Genomic DNA, 21,589 nt, shown 5'->3' with positions numbered 1-21,589 from the left:
CCCCAGACCCGGCCATCTCTCTCCAGCGAGGGGGCACCCATGGTCTGTCTCCTGCCATGCCGTTTGACCCCATTCCTTGTCACCACCGCCCCAATCCCATTCTTCTCTGGAGCCATACTGCTCCACTTTTTGCGTGCAACTCCCCAAGTGCATCTCCAATGCCCGGGGTCTTTACACCTGCGAGTCCTTCCTCCGGGCTCTTCCTCACCCTGCAGTATCTGTTCAAATGTTGCTTCCTTGGACAGGTCTTCCTGACCCCACCCCCAATCCAGGGAGCATTCCTCAATCCTCTGTGTCCCCCTCTCTCTTCGTTCTCTTTTTTTCTTTTCTTTTCTTTTGTTTTTTAGGGCTGCACCTGTGGTATATGGAGGTTTCCAGGCTAGGGGTCCAATTGGATCTACAGTTGCCAGCCTATGCCGCAGCCACAGCAATGTCGGATCTGAGCCATGTCTTCGATCTACACCAGAGAGCATGGCCATACCTGATCCTTAACTCACTGAGTGAGACCAGGGATCGAAGCTGCATCCTCATGGATACCAGTCAGGCTCTTTACCCACAAGGCACCATGGGAACTTCCCATTCTCTTTTTTTTTTCATAGTCCCTGTCACAATCTGTAACTATCTTTGCTTGTTTATAGCTTTATGGTATCTTTCTTTCCTGTGCTGAAAATGTGAGCTCCATGAGGGCAGGGACCTTCTCTGTGTCATTCGCAGCCATATCACCAATGCCTCGTAGAGTGCCTGGCACATAGCAGGTGCTCAGTAATTGTTTTGTGGAATGAATGGTGAATCAAACACAGGAGAACTTTTCTCTTTCTTTTTGAATGGCCACACCCACAGCATAGGGAAGTTCTCGGGCCAGGGATTGAATCCCAGATGCAGCTGCAATGGGAGCCACCGCAGTCAGAGTTTTAAGCCACTGGGCCATAGCGGGAATGCTGCACAGCTGAGCTTTTAAGGGCACAGTGACGCGTGCTAGTCACGTTTGAGCATGGGTATGAGCTGGCAAGAGGGTCTAGGAGGATTGGATCCAAGCTGTCTTTATTAACTGTGTGACGTTGGGGCAAATTACATCCCCTTTTAAAGTTTCCATTTTCATAACAACAACAAACAACCTAAAACAAAAAGTTTCCTTTTTCTCACCTGTGAAATGGAGCTGATAAGAGAGTGCAGGTAAGTTGTTGCTGTTGTTTGTTTTTAAAGCTGGTAGCACAGCACTTGGGACACAGTAACTGTTTTTTTGTTTTGTCTTGTTTTTTGTTTGTTTGGTTTTTGCTACCTGTCCGTCAGTGATTTCCCCTGAGCCCCACCGCCAGCCCTCCTCAAGGACACCAGCTGCTCACCTGGTCCCGGAGCTGGTCAGCCGCCCTCCGCTCCTCCTCCACCTGGAGCACCACTTCCTTAAGCCTCTTCTCGGCCCTGCGGACCAGCTTGCCAGAGAGGATGCGCTCCCTGAGGAGAGGCATGATGGGGACGCTCAGGAGAGCTTCGTACCTGGGCTTCTGCCGCCTGAGCCTCATCCGTTGGCGGCCGTCCTGTTTGCGGAGTGGCTGCCCTCTTTCCCACCCCCAACTAGCTCTCACAGTCTACTCAGGCCAGGCGCTGTCACCCAGACTCTCACCAGGGCATCTAGTCCTTGGCTTCTACTCGGATGCCAGATGTTCCTAAAAGTGTCCCCACATCTACACCAGCTCTCCAAAGCCCGCTGGCTCATTCATGTTCAACGGTATTTCCCAACCTTCCTCCTCTCAGGAAACCAACCCACTGGCCACCTGTCCCCAAGTCAGACCGCCAGGCACCATCCTCACCCCTTCTCTTTTGTCCCCCCCCCCCAAGCTGTCAGTACCCAAACCCTGTCCCACTGTCCCATGGACTCTGTCCTGTCCCCTCCTCTCAGCCTCACAGCCCTAGCCCCCAGCTCATGACTCATCATTTCCCACCTGACTTTCCCTCCACCTGGCCTGGAATTTTTTTCCCCCTCCATCCTTAGTCTCTAAGCTTCCTTTTCTGTCTGTGAGTGCAGAACACCCTAGAAGCCCAGAGCTCTGGCCTCAGCCATCTTTGCTGTGTTCTCCCCTTGTCACTCACACACTTTCCCTGGACAAGCTCATCTGTGCCCTGGATTTCCGTGCCCATTGACAGCCTGGTGTCTGCTAAATCTGTTTCCTGAGCTCCAGCCGGGTTCACCCCGGCCTTGGCTGTCTGTCAGACTCAGTGCACCCTGTTCTGGGCTCAGTACCTTCTCCCAAACCCGCTCCTCCTCCCAGTTCCGTGTGATCCACCTAGTTGTGCCGGCCAGACCCATGGGCCCCTCCTCACCTCCTTTCGCCCCTCAAATCCTTTCCCTCCCGTCTTCTGAATCTCCCCATCCCTGTGGTCTCTGCTCATCCAACCTCCCCTGCATGGATCTTTACCCCTGGGTCAAGTCCATGTAATGAAGTTCCTGGCGATGGGCAGTGCTTGGCAGCTATGACTGGACGTTTCCTTAAGCCTGAGCCGGCCACATGACTTGCTTCAGTAATAGCAGGTGGCAGAAGTGACACTGTGCCAGTTCCCAGGTGAGGCTCCAAGAAGCCTGCACTCTTAGAACCTTCACTTTGTCACGTGAGCCATCCTGGGCCAGCCTGGAGCAGAGAAAAGGTAGCCCAGTTGTCCCAGGCAAGGCTGTAGCACATATGAGAGCCCAGCCAAGATCAGCAAATCCATTCCGCTGACTTTCAGCTGAGTAAAGATGACTGCGTGAGGCCCGCCACACTCAGATCAGCAGAACGTACCAGCCAGCTCAAAGGCTCATGAGCAACAAGAAACAATTGATCTTTTAAGTCACTTAAATTTCAGTTTAAGGTGGTTTGTTATATAGCTATAGCCAATGACAGCTGTATTGCTGTTTAAATTATATGCCGGTAATAATCAAGTCAGCTATAGAAAGTAGCTCATTGGTTAAGTCACACTATAAATAATTTAATTCAAAGTAAAGTAAAATAAATTATATACTGAGAATGCAGTTACTTGCAGCCCAAAGCATCCCAAATGATACAGGAAATCATCTACCATGAATAGGGTCTTTTTTGGATATTTCTTTTTTTTTCTTTTTTTTTCCTTTTTTTTCTTTTTTTGTCTTTTTGCCTTTTCTAGGGCCGTTCCCATGGCATATGGAGGTTCCCAGGCTAGGGGTCTAATCGGAGCTGCAGCCACAGCAATGTGAGCTCCAAGCCACGTCTGTGACCTACACCACAGCTCACGGCAACGCTGGATCCTTAATCCACTGAGCAAGGCCAGGGATCGAACCCGCAACCTCGTGGTTCCTAGTCAGATTCGTTAACCACTGTGCCACGATGGGAACTCCTCTTTTGGATATTTCTAAAGCAGGTGCTTGTAACACAAGCAGTTCCCTTTCATCTCATTGACCAGAATGTGAGGGCCCCCCTACCTGCTCTCCTGCTCCAGCTGCTCCTCAGCCTGGGCCAGCTTAGACTCCAGGGCAGCAATGATCATCTTCTGTCGGGCCCGGGCCCCAGCATCCTCCTCACCCAGGCGCCCCCGCAGCTCCTGCATCTGCCGCTCAAGCTGCTGCCGCCCACTCTCTGCCTTGGCTGAGAAGCTGCGCTCAGCTGACAGCTCTGTGGTCAGTGATTCCACCTGGAGCAGCGGGAAAGGCAAGAAGGGCACGGTGGAGTCTCAGAGGGAAGGTGGGAAGGAAAGGCAGGCGCCTCCCACAACAGAGTTGAGGACTGTTAAGGGCAGAGCACAGAGCCTGGTACAAGCTAGATACTCAGAAAATGGTGGTGTGTATTTTTCCCGATTGGCTTATCAGCCAACAGCAGCGCCAGCTCTGGGTTTTAACCTTTTGGATAGGTTTCTGCTATTTTAATAAGTCCACAAGACTATCACAAACTTGTTTAAACGCTATAAATTCTACCTCTGACTGTGAATGAGTCTGTCCCTGGGTTATCACACTTTTGTTTGCACCAAGATCACTGGGTGCGCTTGTGAAAAAAAAAAAAAAAAAAAGAACCTCAGGGTCCTACCCTCCAGAGATTCTAATTCAGCAGGTCTGGAATGGGGTCCATGAATGCACTTTTTCAACAAGCATCTCAGGCGGTTTTGATATACAGGATCCTTTGGAGAAGTGCCGGCTCCATTAACAGTAGCTATTACATTGAAAATGTGTAAACATACCCCTAATAATAATTCTTGTTTATTTATTCAGCTCCTACTTTGAGCAAGGGCCTATGCCCGGCACGCAGAAATGAGTCAGATCCAGTCTGATTCATGCTTTATTTCATTTCGCCCTCACAGGAACACATCGATGTGGTGATTAGCATATGCTATTTTTTTAACCTTTTATTGGAAAATAAGACTGTGATATAGAAAACGTGAAAAGCGGATCAAATACATGGCTCAATGGGTTAGTAAAAGGCTAAAACACTATTGTCACCTCCACCTAGGTCAAGAAACAGAACTTCACACACCCGTCCCAGTAATAACCCGTTCCTTTCCTCCCAAATAGGATGTCATCCTGACTTTTCTTCTTTACTCTTTTTTTTTTTTTTGTCTTTTTAGGGCCGTACCTGTGGCATGTGGAGGTTTCCAGGCTAGGGGTCCATTCAGAGCTGTTGCCACCAGCCTACACCACAGCCACAGCAATGCAGGTTCCAAGCCTCGTCTTCTACCTACACCACAGCTCATGGCAATGCCGGATCCTTAACCCAATGAGCAAAGCCAGGGATCATACAACAAGTGTGCTGCACATGGTGGCCGAAAAAAAATTGTGAACTTGTGGATTTAAACAGATTTGATGGATTGAAAGCAACCGCAATCATTACCCTTGTTGAAGCTCAGGTTCCTCCATTTGGGGCCAGCGGGAGCCTCTCCAGGTTGACTTCTAAGTGCTTTTGAAATAACCAGGCTGGCTTCCCAGACAACTGGTGTGTTATGGACTGAATGTTGGCGTCCTCTGCCCCAAAGTCATACATTGAAGCCCCCCCCGCCAACTGTGCTGGTGTCTGGAGATGGGGTCTTTAGGGGGTACTGAGAGTTAGAGAGGCCATGAGGGTGGGGCCTGTGATGGGATTAGTGCCTTTACAGGGAGACCCAGAGAGATTGCTCTTTCTCTCTCCCTACATGCAGAGCAAGTCTCAGCCAGTGAGCCCACAAGATGACATCTGCCTACAACTGAGAGAATAGGCCTCAGGATAAAACCTATCTTATCATGGTCTTGGGCTTCTCAGGCTCCGGAACCATGAGAAATAAATTTCCCCTGTTTAAGCTATCAGTCTAGGGTATTTGGTTATGGCAGCCTGAAGCCGGTCCAGGCTACTCTGCTTCGCTTCCTGATTCAGATCTGGAATGAGCTTTTTTTTTTCTTTTTCTTTTTTTTTCTTTTTAGAGCTGCACCTGTGGCATATGTAGGTTCCCAGGCTAAGGGTCGAATCGGAGCTGTAGCTGCCAGCCTACGCCACAGCCACAGCCACGTGGGATCTGAGCTGAGTCTGCAACCTACACCACATGGTGTAGCTGAATCCCCGACCCACTGAGTGAGGCCAGGGATGGAACCCATGTCCTCATGGATGCTAGTCAGGTTTGTTAACCATTGAGCCACGACTGGAACTCCTGCTTCCTCCATTTTCATTTGTTTCTGTATTGGGATAGCCTCTCTCCTCCATCAGACTAGGCTGTCCTTAAGGGCAGAGACCTGGAATGACTCATCTCCAGGTTCCTGGCACCACCCAGAATAGGATCTAGAACTTCAGAAGCCTCATAAAATATTTATCGATAAATATACAAATGAAATATGCTTTTCTTCTAGCCCCTACATATGCTTTACAACCCCAGCCAAATATTCTTTCTTCCAAATGCTTCTCTCTTGTAGAGTTCTCTCTTTCTCTACTGGGCCCTGGATGCTTCTATTATCACACATGTCATTCTATAATGTCAGTGTAATTCCAAGCCCAGGGAATTCTGCAGGACATAGACCCACATAATTCATCCCTGGATTTAGCCTTTGACAAGCCTCAGAAATACAAATGAATGAATGCATTGGTGCCCCCCCCCCAGCTCCTATTCAGCCTTCAAAACCCAACTAAAAGATTCCCTTTTCCTAAATTTGTTGAATGAGAGGCCCTAGGTCCCAGGCCAGCAGGGACCTAGGCTGGCAGCCGGTGACCCAGCTGTGCTCACCTGCAGGAGCAGTTTGCGGTAGCGGTCATTGAGCAGCTCTGCATTGCTCTGCTCCTCCTCCAGCTCCTCTTCCAATTGCCCCAGGCGCCCCTCCAGCTGACGCTTCTCATCCAGAATGGCGGCCCTGGGGAGACCCGGAACGGGGAGGGAGGTGAGAGGGAAGGATGGCCAGGAGAGGGAGCCCTGTCCCCACATTACCCTGGGCCACTCACTTGCTGAGGCTGCCATTGGCCACCTCATCTGCCATCTCGTCCCGCTCCTGCTGGGCCTGCCGCCGGGCCCGGTCTGAGGCCGCCAGTTCCTGCGAAGACAGACAGAGGCGGTGGCCAGCTGTGGCGAGGGGAGGTTATCCGGGTACCGGCCTCCCTGCCCCAAACCCCTCAAGTCCCGACCTTTTTTTCCCCACCGTCTGCAGGTAGATGTCCCTTATATCCGTCTCCTGAGTCTCTGATCCGTGTCCGTCTCTTGCTGCCCGTCCCCAAGGTCTCTCGCCCTCAGCCACTCCTCACTGAGCCCAGCTTCTCCTTTCAAACCTGCTCCCCCTCCAGTCATCCCGCCAGGCCTCCAGGCCTCTCCTCACCTCCTCTGACCCTCTGCCACCCACAACCCTGTCCATCCTGCTCCCTTACTCTCTCTGCCTTGTTCCCTCCTCTGCGTCCCCACAGACCCGGTTCGGGCTTCATCCTCCCTCCGCAGCCTCCCTGCCTCCAGGACCCGCTACGGCCCAAGAGCGGACTTGCGGCTCCTCTACTCAGGACCCTCCCAAGGATCCCCCGAGTCTCCGGGCCCCGCCCACAAGACCCGCCCACTCCCCACCCCTAGCGCCCCGCCCATTCCCAGGGCCCCGCCCAATCTGGCCTTACCTCCTGCAGCCGCAGCACTTCGGCCTCCAGCCCCTTGAGGCGCTTCTCACTCTCCCGGTTCTGGGCAAAGATCTCCTCTCGGGAGCTGCGCGACTCCTCCACCTCCCGCCACAGCTCCTTCATCTGGGCCTGGGTGGAACAGAGCGAGTGCGTGAGCCCAGCCTGGTCGTGACTCATGGGGAGCCGCCCCACAACCTCTCACCAGCCAGGTGGGGGTTCCTCGGCTCCCCTTAAGCAAGCAGAGCCCTGCGGACCTGGGCTTCCACACCCAGGCCCCTGGCTGTGCGACCGTGGGCCAGCCCCTCTCTGTGTCTGGCCCCCACCTCTTTAAAAAGAAGCACATCGAAATTAAAGTAAGCCTAAAACGGGGATAATATTTGGATTCTGCAGTAATAATAGGAATGGTAAACTCGGATCACTCACCCTGGGCCAGGCTCTTTATATATATCTTGACTCCCTTAATCCTCACAAATCCATTTAGTGGGTCTATTTTCTTTCCCGGTTTACAGACAGAAGAAACCGAGGCATAGAGAGGTTCGCAGAGTGCACGGGGCAGTGAGCGGCAGAGCTAGGACCTGAACCCAGGCTGCTGGCCCTGGAGCTTATACCTGTAGCTACTTTGATGCCTGGCCACTATTAAGAGTGTGTAGGGGGGAGTTCCCGTCGTGGCGCGGTGGTTAACGAATCCAACTAGGAACCATGAGGTTGCGGGTTTGGTCCCTGCCCTTGCTCAGTGGGTTAACGATCCGGCGTTGGGGTGAGCTGTGGTGTCGGTTGCAGACGCGGCTCGGATCCCGTGTTGCTGTGGCTCTGGCATAGGCTGGCGGCTACAGCTCCGATTCGACCCCTAGCCTGGGAACCTCCATATGCCGTGGGAGCGGCCCAAAGAAATAGCAAAAAAAAAAAAGAAAAAAGAGAGTGTGTAGGGGAGTTCCCGCTATGGTGCAAAGAGATTGGCAGCATCTTGGGAGCCCTGGGACACTCCCAAGAGCTCCCCGGTCAGGCCTGGCACAGTGGGTTAAGGATGCTGCATTGCCACAGGTGTTGCTTGGGTTGCAACTGCAGCTCAGATCTGATCCCTGGCCCTGGAACTCCATATCCCGTGGGTCAGCCAAAAAAGAAAAAAAAAAAAAAAAAAAAAGGAGAAGAGTGCGTAGGGACGCCGGCAAAAGGGTTTTCCCCCAATAGTGCTTAAAATAAAGACACAGGAGTTCCCGCTGTGGCACAACAGAAACGAATCCAACCAGGAAGCATGAGGTTGGGGGTTCAACCCCTGGCCTCACTCAGTGGGTTAAGGATCTGGCATGGCTGTGAGCTGTGGTGTAGGTTGCAGATGCGGCTTGGATCTGGATTGGCATTGGCTGTGGCTGTGGCTGTGGCTGTGGCTGTGGTGTAGGCCAGCAGCAACAGCTCCGATTAGACCCCTAGCCTGGGAACCTCCACATGCCACAGGAGTGGCCCTAGAAAAGACAAAAAAATAAAAATAAAATAAAATAAAAAATAAAAAAAATTTTTTTTGTCCGCACTGGTGGCATGCCCTGGTCCGGGGATCGAACCCACACCACAGCAGGGACACGCCTGATCCTTAAGCCACTGAGCCACCGGGGAACTCCCCTTCCCCCAAATTAAAAAAAAATAACCATGTATAACTTTTTTTTTTTTGACTTTTTGCCTTTTTGCCATTTCTTGGGCCGCTCCTGCGGCATATGGAGGTTCCCAGGCTAGAGGTCGAATCGGAGCTGTAGCTGCCAGCCTACGCCAGAGCCACAGCAACGCAGGATCTGAGCCGCGTCTGCGACCTACACCACAGCTCACGGCAACGCCGGAACCTTGACCCACTGAGCAAGGGCAGGGATCGAACCCGCAACCTCATGGTTCCTAGTCGGATTCGTTAACCACTGCGCCACGACGGGAACTCCATCATGTATAACTTTCATAAGGGGGTTGTGGAGGTTATTTCCATTTCAAAAATGAAATAAGATGAGGAAATTGAACTTAAAAATTAAGCATTTTAAATAAAGGAAATAAATATAAAAAGAACCACCTGAGTCTTTGGGGCATGGATGTTTGCAAAACTGTGGACTTCATTCGGCTGCTGCTCAGGGCATCAAGAGGGCGGGTTCGAGCTGGTTTGGGAGCCGGAGCGAGGGCGGGGCCTCCCCTCTCTGTGGCTGAAGCCCCACCCCTTACCTGCATCTTGCGAAGCTGCTTCACGGCCTCCTCCTTGCCCTGCCCGGCGGCCACGGTCTGAGCCTTCAGCTCCTCCAGATCCGCCTCCAGCTTCTTGCGGGCGGCCACGGCCAGGGCGCGCTGCTTGCGCTCCTCATCGCGTTCCACCTCTGCATCCCGCAGCTTGGGGGCGGGGAGAGGCTCAGGCTCAGGGGACAGGGGGCCCGGGCTCCCTCTACATGCTAGTGACACAGATGTCTGCACTCCAGCCCCTGTCCAGGCCCCCAGCCCTGGTCCTCCTGCCCCACGCCTCTCTCCACCACAGACCCCACCATCCTCCATCCCTGGAATCCCTCCCGCCCCAGCCTCCTTTCTGTTCCCATCTCTCCCCTCCAGCTGGTGCCAGAAGGCTCCCGATGGATCAATCCTCCCACTGCCAGAGCTGACACTCGCTGCCCCTCCGCTGCTCATGGCTCTCCTGAGGCTGCCCAGTGCCTCCAAGACCAAGTCTTGGGTGAGCCCATGCCTGGATCAGTGGGGCCAGGGGAGATCAAAAGCACCCAGAGACCCCCTCCCCCAACCTTGGATCACCTCTTCATCTCTCCTTTGGGGCCAGTCTGCTGCCCACATGGGCCCAAAGGGGTCTTTCTGACCCTCGGAGCTGGCCTGCCCCTCCCACACTCAGCACTCCTCGCCTACTGGAGAGCCTTGCCCACTGCAGACCATAGAAGGCCCTGGACTGAGTGAGGAATGAATGAACGGTGCCGAGAGGGAGCGAGCGAAGGAAGGAATGAAGAAGAGGGTGCAGGAGCAGATGAACCAGGGAGGAAGGTGGGGCATGAAGGGGGGTGTAGACAAGTTGGTCAAGAGTGAGTTGCCATTGTGGCTCAGCAGAAACGAATCTGACTGGTATCTATGAGGACACAGGTTTGATCCCTGGCCCCGCTCAGTGGGTTAAGGATCCAGCGTTGCAGTGAACTGTGGTGTAGTTCACAGATGCAGCTCAGATCCTGCATTGCTGTGGCTGTGGTGTAGGCCAGAGGTCACAGCTCTGATTCAACCCCTAGCCTGGGAACCTCCATATGCCACAGGTGTGGCCCTGAAAAGACAAAAGAAAAAAAAAAAAAGAGAGTGAACAAATGAATGCATACATAGGTTGGGGTGAGGAGGGGTTGGGCGGGGGAGAGGAGGTTGCTTGGAAGGGGTATCTGGGTGGATGGAGTCGGATGCAGAGGTGGCCGTGGAGAAGGGCGGGTTGCTGGGCAGGCTGTTCAGGGGTGGCCGGGGGGCTCAGGAGATGGGCCGGAGATGGTGGATGGTCGCTCTGGTGGCTGGAGGGTATCTGACTGGGCACGTCAGTAGGTCAACGGGTTGCATGTGAGTTCATGGGTCATGGTGGGAGAGCAGGTTGGGGAACAGGGGGATGGTTGGGTAGCAGGGGGGGACTTGGTTAGAAATTCCAAGTAGCAGGTGGGTGGGTGAGTGAGACATCCTGCCCCTCTCAGGGGTGCTGCCTGTAAGCAGTGGGCACGCCCAGCCGGCTGGGTGCCCTGCAGCCTCCTGTACCTGCTTGGCCAGCTGCCGTCGCCTCTCCTCACCAGCCTCATCCCGGCCCTGCAGGTCACGCTCGTGCTGTGCCTTGAGAGCCTGCACGGTCACTTCCAGGCGCAGCTTGGCATCCTCGGCGGCCGTCAGCTCGTCCTCCAGCTCTGTCACCTGTGTTCGCAGGTCGCTGGCTGCTTGTTCGGCCACCCGTCGGGCTCGCTCCAGCTCATGTACCTGGTGGGGACAGAGAGTGAGCCCTGGGAGCCCTGGGCCCCCAAGGAAGGGGGAGGAACCTGGGATCTGAGATCTACCCGGGGCGAGAGGGAGGGGGGCTTTGACAGATAGGGGGAGGCGGCAAGTTGACGGGTCCCCTTCCTTCCTTCCTTCACCTTTCAACCTTTCCCCGCCCCTACTTACTGTGTGTCTCATTCTGGATCATCCTAAAACATTTTATGCATAACCTATGTGCCATAATTCTACCATCTGAAGCTCCCGAGAGTCCGATTCAAGTGTTGGTGAGATGGGCTGACTCTCACTCATGGTGGACTGTTGTCCTCACGGGTTTTGTGACTTTGGAGCGTGAGCTCACGGCACTGCACCTTTGTCTTTGGAAATCCCATGTGGAAATGGGTTGAAGGCAGGTGGCTCCAGAGTTGCCAGTGCTGGTTTCTGCCAGAGCTCCCAGGATATTCCCAACCCACTGTCTGCTTCTACTTTTTCTCAGCCCGGGGGGTTTCCGAACCTTCCAGGAGGGTGTAAATAAGAACCCCAAATACCCTCTGAAAGCAGAGCCGGGCTTACGAACTCTCAAACCTTCCCCCCTCCGTCTCCTCTTAATTGTCACCTCCTCAGAGACGCCCTTGACCTTCAGGGCCTCTCTCTGTTCCCCACACTCCTGGCACTGAGCCCCTCTCTGGCTCAGCCGCAGCTGTCACTTAATATGTGCTTATGGGTCTTTTTGTGCAACGCCCACCTCCCACAGTGGACCGTGAGCGCCCCAGGACAGGGACGGCGTCTGCGTGTCGCTCTTGTCTAATGACCCTCAGAAAAGCACTGGTCAGGGACAGGAGCTGCTCTCAGCACCTGGAAAGAGCCAACTGGTCCCTCCTCTCATTTGGCACCTGCCAATCAACTTGGTTTGCTTGAAGGACTCGAACTTTCTCCCATCAACATCCTATTTCCCACAAGGGCCTGCGGAGACACTATCAATAATCTGACGGTGGAGTTCCCGTCGTGGCGCAGTGGTTAACGAATCCGACTGGGAACCATGGGGTTGTGGGTTCGGTCCCTGCCCTTGCTCAGTGGGTTAATGATCCGGCGTTGTGGTGAGCTGTGGGGTAGGTTGCAGACGCGGCTCGGATCCCGTGTTGCTGTGGCTCTGGCGTAGGCCGGCGGCTACAGCTCCAATTCGACCCCTAGCCTCAGAACCTCCATATGCCGCAGAAGCGGCCCAAAGAAATAGAAAAAAAAAAAAAAAAATCTGATGGTGCGTCTAGAGGCCGGGCCCGGGAGTTTGAGTTGGATTTTGGCTGAAATATCCGTGAGGCTGCAGCCCCGGGGATGAGGGTTCTTTCCAGGCCTGGCTAAAGGCTCCGCGGCATCAATGCCAGCGCGTGTGTCGGGAATAAAGGCATCATCCATCGGGCCCCTTGGAAAACACCGTGGGGCCGGAAGGAAGGATACTGGGGCTGTGTCAGGGACCCAGCTACACATGGATTTCATTAGTGCCCCCGTCATCAGGGTGGCCCGTGGCCCTGGGCCTGTTCTGGTGGGTGCCCCATACATTTATTGGGCAATGAGGGAAGGATGGAGTGGCGGCCGTGTCAGAAGCTTGGGAGGCTAGGGTCCTGGCTGGGCGAGGGGCCCGGGACACCCCTCGCAGGCCCCAGAGGGCTGTATGAGTTGGCGGAAGACAGAGGCCTGGTGGGGGGGCCTGGGTGCTCAGTGGAGTTGGGGGATGGCAAGGTGTGTGTGTGTGTGTGTGTGTGGGTGGTATGCAGGTGTGAGGTGTGTATATGTACGGTGTGTATTCGCGTGTATGTGCACATGTGCACCTGTATGTCCATATGTACTCACGTCTGGGGAGCGGAGCTCAGACTCTATGTTGTGTCACCTTCCCTCACTTTCTCTGAGTATCACACACACACACACACACACACACACACACACACACAGGATGAGCGCTTCTCACACTCTGTGTGTACACACAAGCACGTGTGGTTCACAGAAGATTCTCCTCACGTTCCATGAACACACATGAGCACGCAGGCTTTGCGAGCAGCGCCCACATTCTGTGTGTGAACACATGTGCTCGCTGGAAGGGGCTCCTCATGTTCTGTGCTCCCGAACGTGCATGGTGGTGAGCGGCTCTCCCTGTTTCCCAGGTGTGTACATGTGCGCATGTGTGTGCAAACACATGCATTTGGCGGTAGGCTCTCCTCTCACGCTGGGTGTGCGAACACGTGGGTTTGGGAGAAGACCACGCGTGTCTGGGCAGCAGCTCCCCCCGTTCTGTGCTTGTGCGCAAACATGGGGTTCGATGCTGGCTGCCATTGCGCATGTGTCCCCTGATGTCACGTGTGCGTTCAGGTGTCCACGTGTGTGTGCCAGGGAGGGGCGGCTCACGCTCTTGCCGACGTCGTCCTTGCTGCTCAGCAGCGCCTCCAGCTCGGCCCGCAGCGCGCGGTTCTGCCTCTCCAGCTCCTCCCGGGCCTCCTGCTCCTCCTCCAGCGCCCGAGTCAGGGACAGGGTCCGAGCCTCCCGCTCCCGGCCCTCGGCCTCGACCCGCTCACGTTCCTCCACGGCCCGCAGAATGGCTGCCTTCTCCTCTGCCAGGAGCTTCCGGGGTGAGGGAGACGGGGTGGGAGAGAGAGGTTAGCTGAAGGGAGCGTACAGAGGGATGGGGGGGAGAGAGCGGCCAGGGACAGAGGGAGGGACGCACAGACAGGCAGGGACACAAGAGGGAGGGAGAGCCATTAAGGTTGCAACTGGGTCCCGAAGCAGCTCAACTCTTGAATGGATCTTGCCAGGTCGGCCTCTCACTCTAGATGCCCACAGCAGGAAAGGGTGTTTCTTTCTTCCTCTTGAGGTAGGGGTAGGAAAAAAAAATTTTTAAATGCACTTCAGGGAGTTCTGTTGTGGTGCAGTGGAAACGAATCTGACTAGGAACCATGAGGTTGCAGGTTCAATCCCTGGCCTCACTCAGTGGGTTAAGGATCCGGCGTTGCCGTGAGCTGTGGTATAGGTTGCAGAGGCAGCTCAGAACCCAAGTTGCTGTGGCTGTGGTGTAGGCCAGCAGCTACAGTTCCAATTCAACCCTTAGCCTGGGAACCTCCATATGCCTCGGGTGTGGCCCTAAAAAAGCAAAATAAATAAATAAATAAATAAAATGCACTTCAATCTTCATTGTTCTCTAAGACAGCGACTGACAAACAATGAAACTGAGAGGACACACAAAAAAAGGGAAGAGAATGGGACTCACAGTCAAGAGAAAAACCAGTCCATGGAAACAAACCTGCAGATGACCTAGAACCTGGGACTACTGCACCAGGACTGTGACTACGATAAGCAAGTGTCAGGACAAGATGGATACGATGAGTGAAGATGTGGGGTTATTTCAGGGGGGATTTGAGACTGTAAAACAGAACCAAAGAAAAATGCCAGAACTCCAAAATACAGTATCTGGAATCGAAAAGTCACTAGAGGAAACTGACAGCAGAATGGACACACACTGGAAGAATTAGTAAACTTGAAAACAGGTCAGTAGAGATGATCTATCCGAACAGAGCAAAGGGAGAAAAAAGATTGTAGGAAACAATTAGCAGAGACTTTTTCGGCTGTAGAAATGGACAAACTGATGGTAAAACACATATGGAAATGCAAAGGACTAAGAAGAGGCAAAATGACTTTGAAAAAGAAGAAAAAATTGGAGAATTAATGCTATGTGATTTTCAATTTCTTTTCTCTTCCTTCCTTCCTTCCTTCCTTCCTCCCTCCCTCCCTGCTTGCTTGCTTTTCTTTCTTCCTTCCTTCCTTCCTTCCTTCCTTCCTTCCTTCCTTCCTTCCTTCCTTTCTTTCTTCTTTCTTTCTTTCTTTCTTTCTTTCTTTCTTTCTTTCTTTCTTTCTTTCTTTCTTTCTTTCTTTCTTTCTTGTCTTTTAGGGCAGGACCTGGAATTGTCTCTGCTCTGGCTGTGGTCACTGCTGTGGCATAGGTTCGATTCCTGGCAGGAGAACTTCCACATGCCTCGGGCAAGGCCAAAAGAAATGGATCATGGAAAAATTTAAAAAAATGAATCATAGGCCTAAATGTAAAACCTAGAACTAGCAAACTTTAGAAAAAAAAAATAGGAGGAAACCATTGTGACCTTAAGTTAGACACAGATTTCTTGACACAACACCAAAAGCATAATCCACAAAGTAACAAATTAATAAACTGAATTTCATCACGATTAAAAACTTCTGCTCTTAGGCTCTACTAAGAGAATGAAAAGACAAGCCACAGACTGGATGAAAACATCTGCAAAGCAGTATATCTGATAAAGAACTTGTATTCAGAATATATAAAAAGCTTTTGAAATTAAATAATAAGAAAAGAAACAATGTATTTTTTTAAGAGGGCAGAAGATTTTTCTTTCTTGTCCTTTAGGGCTGCACTTGCGGCATATGCAGGTTCCCAGGTCGAATCAGAACTGTAGCTGCTGGCCTGCACCACAGTCCCAGCAATGCCAGATCCGAGCCGAGTCTGCGACCTACACCACAGCTCATGGCAATGCCGGATCCTTAACCTGTTGAGCAAGGCCAGGGATCGAACCTGTGTCCTCGTGGATTCTAGTCAGATTCATTTCTGCTGAACCACGATGGAAACTCCAAGAGGGCAAAAGATTTGAACAGCCACTTTACCGAAGAAGATGTGTGGGTGGCAAATAAGCACCTGAAAAGATGTTGGCATCGTTGCTCATTAGGGAAACATGGACTAAAACCGCCACTTCCTATTAGAAAGACCGAGGCTTAACTCATAACAGCCAAAGACTAGAAACAACTCCCACGTTCATCAACAGGGTCACGTTTTCCATAATCTAGTTTATCTCTAAAGGAATAATATTTAGCAGTAAGAAAAAAAAAACAGGAGAGTCCACTGTGGCTCAGTGGTTAACCAACCCGACTGGTATCCATGAGGATGTGGGTTTGATCCCTGGCTTTGCTCAGTGGGTTAAGGGTCCAGCGTTCCCAAGAGCTGTGGTGTAGGTCATAGACGTGGTTCGGATCCCATGTTGCTGTGGCTGTGGTGTAGGCCGGCAGCTGCAGCCCTGATTGGACGCCTAGCCTGGGAACCTCCATATGCTGCAGGTACGGCCCCAAAAAGATAAAAGAAAAAAGAAAAAGAAAAAAAGGGGAATAAAATATTGATGCGTGTAAAAACATGGATGAATCTCAAAGTAATTTTTTTTTTTTTGCCTTGCCCACGATCTGTAGTGCATCAACGTTCCTGGGCAAGGGATTGAACCTGTATCACGGCAGCAACCCAAGCCATGGCAGTGACAACACCAGATCCTCTGTGCCACAAAAGAACTGCCCCAAGGTAATTATTCTGAGTGAAAGAAGCCAGTCAAGAATAAGATTAATAGGAGTCCTGTCTTGGAGCAGCAGAAATGAATCCAACTAGTATCCACGAGGATGTGGGTTCTATCCCCAGCCTCACTCAGTGGGTCGGGGATCTGGCATTGCCATGAGCTATGGTGTAGGTCTCAAATGTGGCTTGGATCTGGCATTGCTGTGGCTGTGGCGTAGGCCAGCAGTTGCAGCTCTGATTCAACCCCTAGCCTTGGGAACCTCTATATGCCATGGGTTCGCCCCTAAAACGTAAAAAAGAAAGGAAGGAAGGAAGAAAGAAAGGGAATAAGATTTATATAAAAAGAATTTATATAAAATTCTAGGAGATACAAAAAAGAATTCTTTTTAAAATGGGTGCTGCTCTCTTTGAAGAAATAATGGCTAAAGATTTCCACGTTTGATCAAAAACACCACTCCAAAACTGTAAGAAGCTTGGCCAATGGAAGCAGGATAAATACAAAACCCCACAGCTGGATATCATGGTAAAACTGCTAAAAACCAAAGATAAAGATAAAAACTTGAAGCCAGCTAGACAAACATCCCACTACCCTCAGGGAAACGGTGATTTGAATGACTGCTAACTTTTCCTCCGATACGATAGCGGCCACAGATCATGGAATGCACTTGTCAAGGTGCGGGGAGAATCAAGCCTAAAACCGTTTACCTGGAATTCAACAGCCGGTGAAAATACCTTTCACAAATGAAGGCAAAATACTGCTCCTCCCATATTCCAGATGAAGAAAACGAGGCATGCTTGGGCCATTTGCCCAAGCCACATGGCCACAAAGGGTCCCCGCTGGGATGTGACCCTCAGGGCTGCCTACTCTTAATGCCCTGGGCTGTTGAAGATTTTATTCCTTCTTCAGAGTGCTTCACATTAGCCCCATTTCGTAGATGGGCAAACTGAGGCTGAAATGGGACCAGCAGCTGGCCGGAGGTACACAGTGAGTGGACTTGAGGAGTGAGATGGCTGTTCCATTTAATCTCCCTAAGTGCCCTCTGGTGCATCTTCAGGCACCTTTGGGAGTAACAGTGGGGACCACCAGCAATTATTCTGGGATAAGAGATGGGAGCCAGGATGGATGGGTGTCCTATTTTACAGAGGCTCAGAGGGATGAGGCATCTCGCCCAAAGGTCCTCCCAAGTTCATGGTTGAGCTGAGACATCTCGTCCCGGATTCCTCACAATGACCACAGGCAGCATGGGCCAGAGCCCAATTTCCCAGCTGGGTTACCTGTGGAGCCTCACCTGGTCGAATTTGCGCTGCTTCTTTTCCAGCGCGCTCACGAGCTGCCGCTGCTGCTCCAGGTCCACTGTGGCGTCGTCCAGCTCTTGCTGCAGCCGCCGTCGGCCCCGCTCCAGCCGCTCCACCACCTCCGTCTTTTCAGTCAGGCGCTGGGTCAGGGCCTCAACCTCTCGGGCCGCCCGGCGTCGGGCCTCCTCCCCTGCTTCCAGCGCCCCTGCCTCCTCTTCCTGGCGCCGCCGCCACTCTGAGAGCTGGAGGGGGAGGAGAGAGGGGGAAGGTGGCACTTATGGCTACGACCAAGGGGTGAGTAGGTGGGGCCCCATTTCCCAGATGGGGAGATTGAGGCCTGAAGAGAGAAAAGACTTGACCCCATCGGATGCATCTGCCTTGGAGAAGGGATGAAGTTATGAGTTCTATGAGCCCCAGCTCCTCCAGGAGATTAAAAGGGTTCCTACTAGGACTCAGAAGATGAGTCAGAATCTGGGCTGTGTCCTGGGGAACATCCAGTCTGATGGGGGAGACTGAGCTTCATGGCCCAGGGTGACGGAGGCTAAGGTCAAAGAATGGGATCCATGGGAGTCTATAGAAGGGGTTCAAAATCTATTTAGAAGATTCAAAAAAAAAAAAAGAAGATTCAAGACAGGCTTCCTGGAGGAGGGGACATTTGCGATGGATCTTGATGTATGCATAGGAGTTTTCCAGTTAAAGAAGGATATTTGTGGGCATGCATTCATCGGGTATTCATCACTCATTCAACAGGCATTTCTCAAGGTCTCCCATACATCAGGCTCTATGCTGGCCTATGCTGGGGACCCTGACCTAACTCTGATGGGGGTCCCACTCTCCAGGAGCTCCTAGTCTGGTGGGGGGGAACTCATGGATGCAGATAGTTCCAGCCAGGGTGACTGGAGGGGGGACAAAGCAGAAATAAGGGTTGTGGGAGCTCAGATGGGGGTGCTCAGGGTCTTAGAATAGGAGCGGCTGAGGCTAAGTCCTGAAAAATGAAGGCAGTTTTCCCAGGTGAGGAAAGAACAATGAGAGACAGATAGACTAAAGACGACAGAAGCGGGAGTTCCCTGGTGGTCTAGTGATTAGGACTCAGAACTTGCACATGGATTTGGTCCTTGGTCTGGGAATGAAGATCCCACATCAAGCCACTGCATGCAGTGGCCAAAAAATAAAAACAAAACAAAATAAAAAGACGAAGGAAGGACCAGAGAAGGCAGGGCCCCTGACACCCAACTGAGAGGCATGGGCTTTGTCCAGGGGGAGCTGGGGAGCCACAGAAGGGCTGTGAGCAAAGGAAGGGTGGGGTCAGCTCTGGGTGGAGAAAAACCATGTGAAGGATGAGCTGAAAGGGAAGAGGCTAGAGGCAGGGAGGCTTGAAGGGAGGCTGAGATGAGGATCCAGGTGGCAGAAGATGAGGCTGAGCAGGGCTGGTGGGGCTGTGGGGACACAGGGGAGGTGATGAGACAGTGAGTGGGGGGCAGGAGCAAGGGGGGAACTGCACAGACGGGCTCTAGGGATGAGGGAGAGACAGAGGCCAGTACTACGGCTTGCAGGAGTGGCCTACAACGTGCTGAGCCAGGGAACCAGGAGAAGCAGAGTGACGGACCAGGCATCCCTTTGACACCTCCCTCCAGGGCTGCTCACCTGGGCCTGGGCCGTCTGCAGCTCTCGGCCCGCCCGCTCCCGGGCAGCCGCCTCCTCCTCCAGCTGCTCCCGTAGCCCTGCCGCCTCAGCCTCCAGAGCGCGTGCCCGGGACCCCAGGGCCAGCTTCGCCCTGGTCTCCTCCTGCAGCAGCTCCTGCAGATGGACGGGAGCATGGGTGTTAGGTGTGGGCAGGAGGGTGGCGAGCCGGGGTAGGGGGCAGGCCTGATGAGGGGCACTGGGGTCACCTGGGCATCGTGGAGCTGGGCCTCCATGCTGGTCAGCTCCTTGTTCAGCCGGATGGCTTTGGACTCGGCCTCACTCAGGGCTCCAGACACGTTCTCAAGTTCAGCCTGTGGGGAAGGGACACCTTCTAACAGCAGCTTCCAGCCAGCCAACCCCGGGGCTCCTCAGCCTCAAATCCCCACCTCCCACATGGAGGAATATAAAAGGGTGAGGCTGCTGTGGAAATCAGGCCAGCAGCTCCTTAAACAGCTACATGTTGAGTTTCCACATGGCCCAGCAATTCCGCTCCGAGGTATGTACCCAAGAGGAATGAAGACATGTCCGTGCAAAAACTTGTACAGGGTGTTCACAACAGTGGCGAGGTAGAAACGACCCAAGTGTCCATCAGTGGCTGAGGGACTAAACAAAATGTGGTCTCTCTAGACAACGGAATCCTCTCTGGCCATAAAAAGGGATGAAGTCCTGATAGATGCTATGCCACGGATGCGCCTTGAAAACATTATGCGAAGTGAAAGAAGCCAGACCCCAAAGGGAAAATATTGCAGGATTCTATTTACACGAAATGTCCCAAGTAGGAAATCCAAGGAAACAGAAAGCAGATTCGAGGTCGCCCGAGGGCGGGTGGCCGGCGGATGGTAGCTTGAAACGTGGACAGCATTTCTTTTGGGGGTGATGAAAATGACCTCAACTTAGGTTATGGTGATGACTGTACAACTCTCTGAATGTGCTAAAAACCACTGGATTGTACCTGTTATTTTAATTTTTGAAATGTTTGGTTCTGCCCGCAGCACGTGGAAGTTCCCAGCCAGGCAATGAACCTGTAGCACAGCTGTAACCAGAGCTACAGCAGTGCCAACGGATCCTAGACCTGCTGTGCCATAACGCCATAAGGGAACTCCAGATTGCACATTTTATTTTATTTCTTCTTCTTTTCTTTTCTTTTATTTGCTTTTTAGGGTCCCACCTGTGGCATGTGTAAGTTCCCAGGCTAGGGGTTGAATCAGAACGGCAGCTGCCAACCTGCACCACCACAGCCACAGCAACACCAGATCCAAGCCACATCTGTGACCTATACCACAGCTCACAGCAACGCTGGATCCTTAAGCTGATGAGCGATGCCAGGGATGGAATCCACATCCTCATGGATACTAGTTGGGTTCTCAACACACTGACCCAGAATGGGGACTCCGGATTGTACTTTTTAAATGGGTGAATTATATGGTAAGTGAGTTACATTTCATTTTTTAAATTTTTAAAATTTTTTAATTTTAATTTTTATTATTTATTTATTTATTTATTTAGTCTTTTTACCTTTTTTAGGGCCACACCCGTGGCATATGGAGGTTCCCAGGCTAGGGGTCTAATCAGAGCTGCAGCCACCAGCCTACGCCAGAGCCACAGCAACGCGGGATCTGAGCCATGTCTGCAACCTACACCACAGCTCAGGGCAACGCCAGATCCTCAACCCACTGAGCAAGGCCAGGGATCGAACCCGCAACCTCATGGTTCCTAGTCGGATTCGTTAGCCACTGCGCCACGACGGGAACTCCAGTGAGTTATATTTCAATAAAGCCGTTCCCCCAGCACCCAAATCACCCAGCCCAGTGAGCCTGGGTGTGGCTGCCGGCCTCGACTTCCTCAGCTGTAGGAACTGGGCAGCAGTTAACCACTTTCTTCCCCCGGGACTGTTGCTGCCATAAGGGCAGGGCCTCATCAGCTTTATTCCCACAACAGGGCCTGGCACACAGTAGGTGCTCAATAAATGTTTGTTGGCTGAGTGCCTCCAGTATGGGTGTGTGACCTTGAAACTGCATTTCCTCCCTTTTAGAGATTCACTTAAGGAACAAGGTTGGGTTCAAATTCTGGCTGCTCAGAAAATTCATCTGAAAACTTGGAAATAAGGAGTTCCCGTTGTGGCTCAGTGGAAACGAATCTGACTAGTATCCATGAGGACACAGGTTTAATCCCTGGCCTCGATCAGTGGGTTAAAGGATTCGGCGTTGCCATGAGCTGTGGTGTAAGGTTGAAGAAGTGGCTCAGATCCTGCACTGCTGTGGCTGTGGTGTAGGCTGGCAGCTAT

The 21,589-nt window shown here is 52.4% G+C and overlaps 1 protein-coding gene across 5 annotated transcripts in view; it reads right to left on the bottom strand.

The window, feature by feature from the left end:
* Positions 1 to 21,589, bottom strand: part of MYH14 (myosin heavy chain 14) — an 89,464-nt gene that overhangs the window by 1,476 nt on the left and 66,399 nt on the right. For all 5 annotated transcript variants that reach the window (XM_047790155.1, XM_047790158.1, XM_047790156.1 and 2 more), the window contains 11 exons: positions 19,512 to 19,616; positions 19,267 to 19,419; positions 17,616 to 17,864; positions 13,383 to 13,595; positions 10,779 to 10,991; positions 9,234 to 9,395; positions 7,044 to 7,172; positions 6,393 to 6,481; positions 6,181 to 6,304; positions 3,431 to 3,639; positions 1,344 to 1,452 (listed from right to left, as the gene is read on the bottom strand). In XM_047790155.1, coding sequence (XP_047646111.1) covers positions 1,344 to 1,452; positions 3,431 to 3,639; positions 6,181 to 6,304; positions 6,393 to 6,481; positions 7,044 to 7,172; positions 9,234 to 9,395; positions 10,779 to 10,991; positions 13,383 to 13,595; positions 17,616 to 17,864; positions 19,267 to 19,419; positions 19,512 to 19,616 — 1,755 coding nt within the window. The remainder of the gene's footprint in view (positions 1 to 1,343; positions 1,453 to 3,430; positions 3,640 to 6,180; positions 6,305 to 6,392; positions 6,482 to 7,043; positions 7,173 to 9,233; positions 9,396 to 10,778; positions 10,992 to 13,382; positions 13,596 to 17,615; positions 17,865 to 19,266; positions 19,420 to 19,511; positions 19,617 to 21,589) is intronic.

This window comes from Phacochoerus africanus, chromosome 8 (assembly GCF_016906955.1).
Source record: "Phacochoerus africanus isolate WHEZ1 chromosome 8, ROS_Pafr_v1, whole genome shotgun sequence".
NCBI classification, from domain to species: Eukaryota; Metazoa; Chordata; class Mammalia; order Artiodactyla; family Suidae; genus Phacochoerus; species Phacochoerus africanus.
This window is presented reverse-complemented; position numbering and strand designations above follow the sequence as displayed.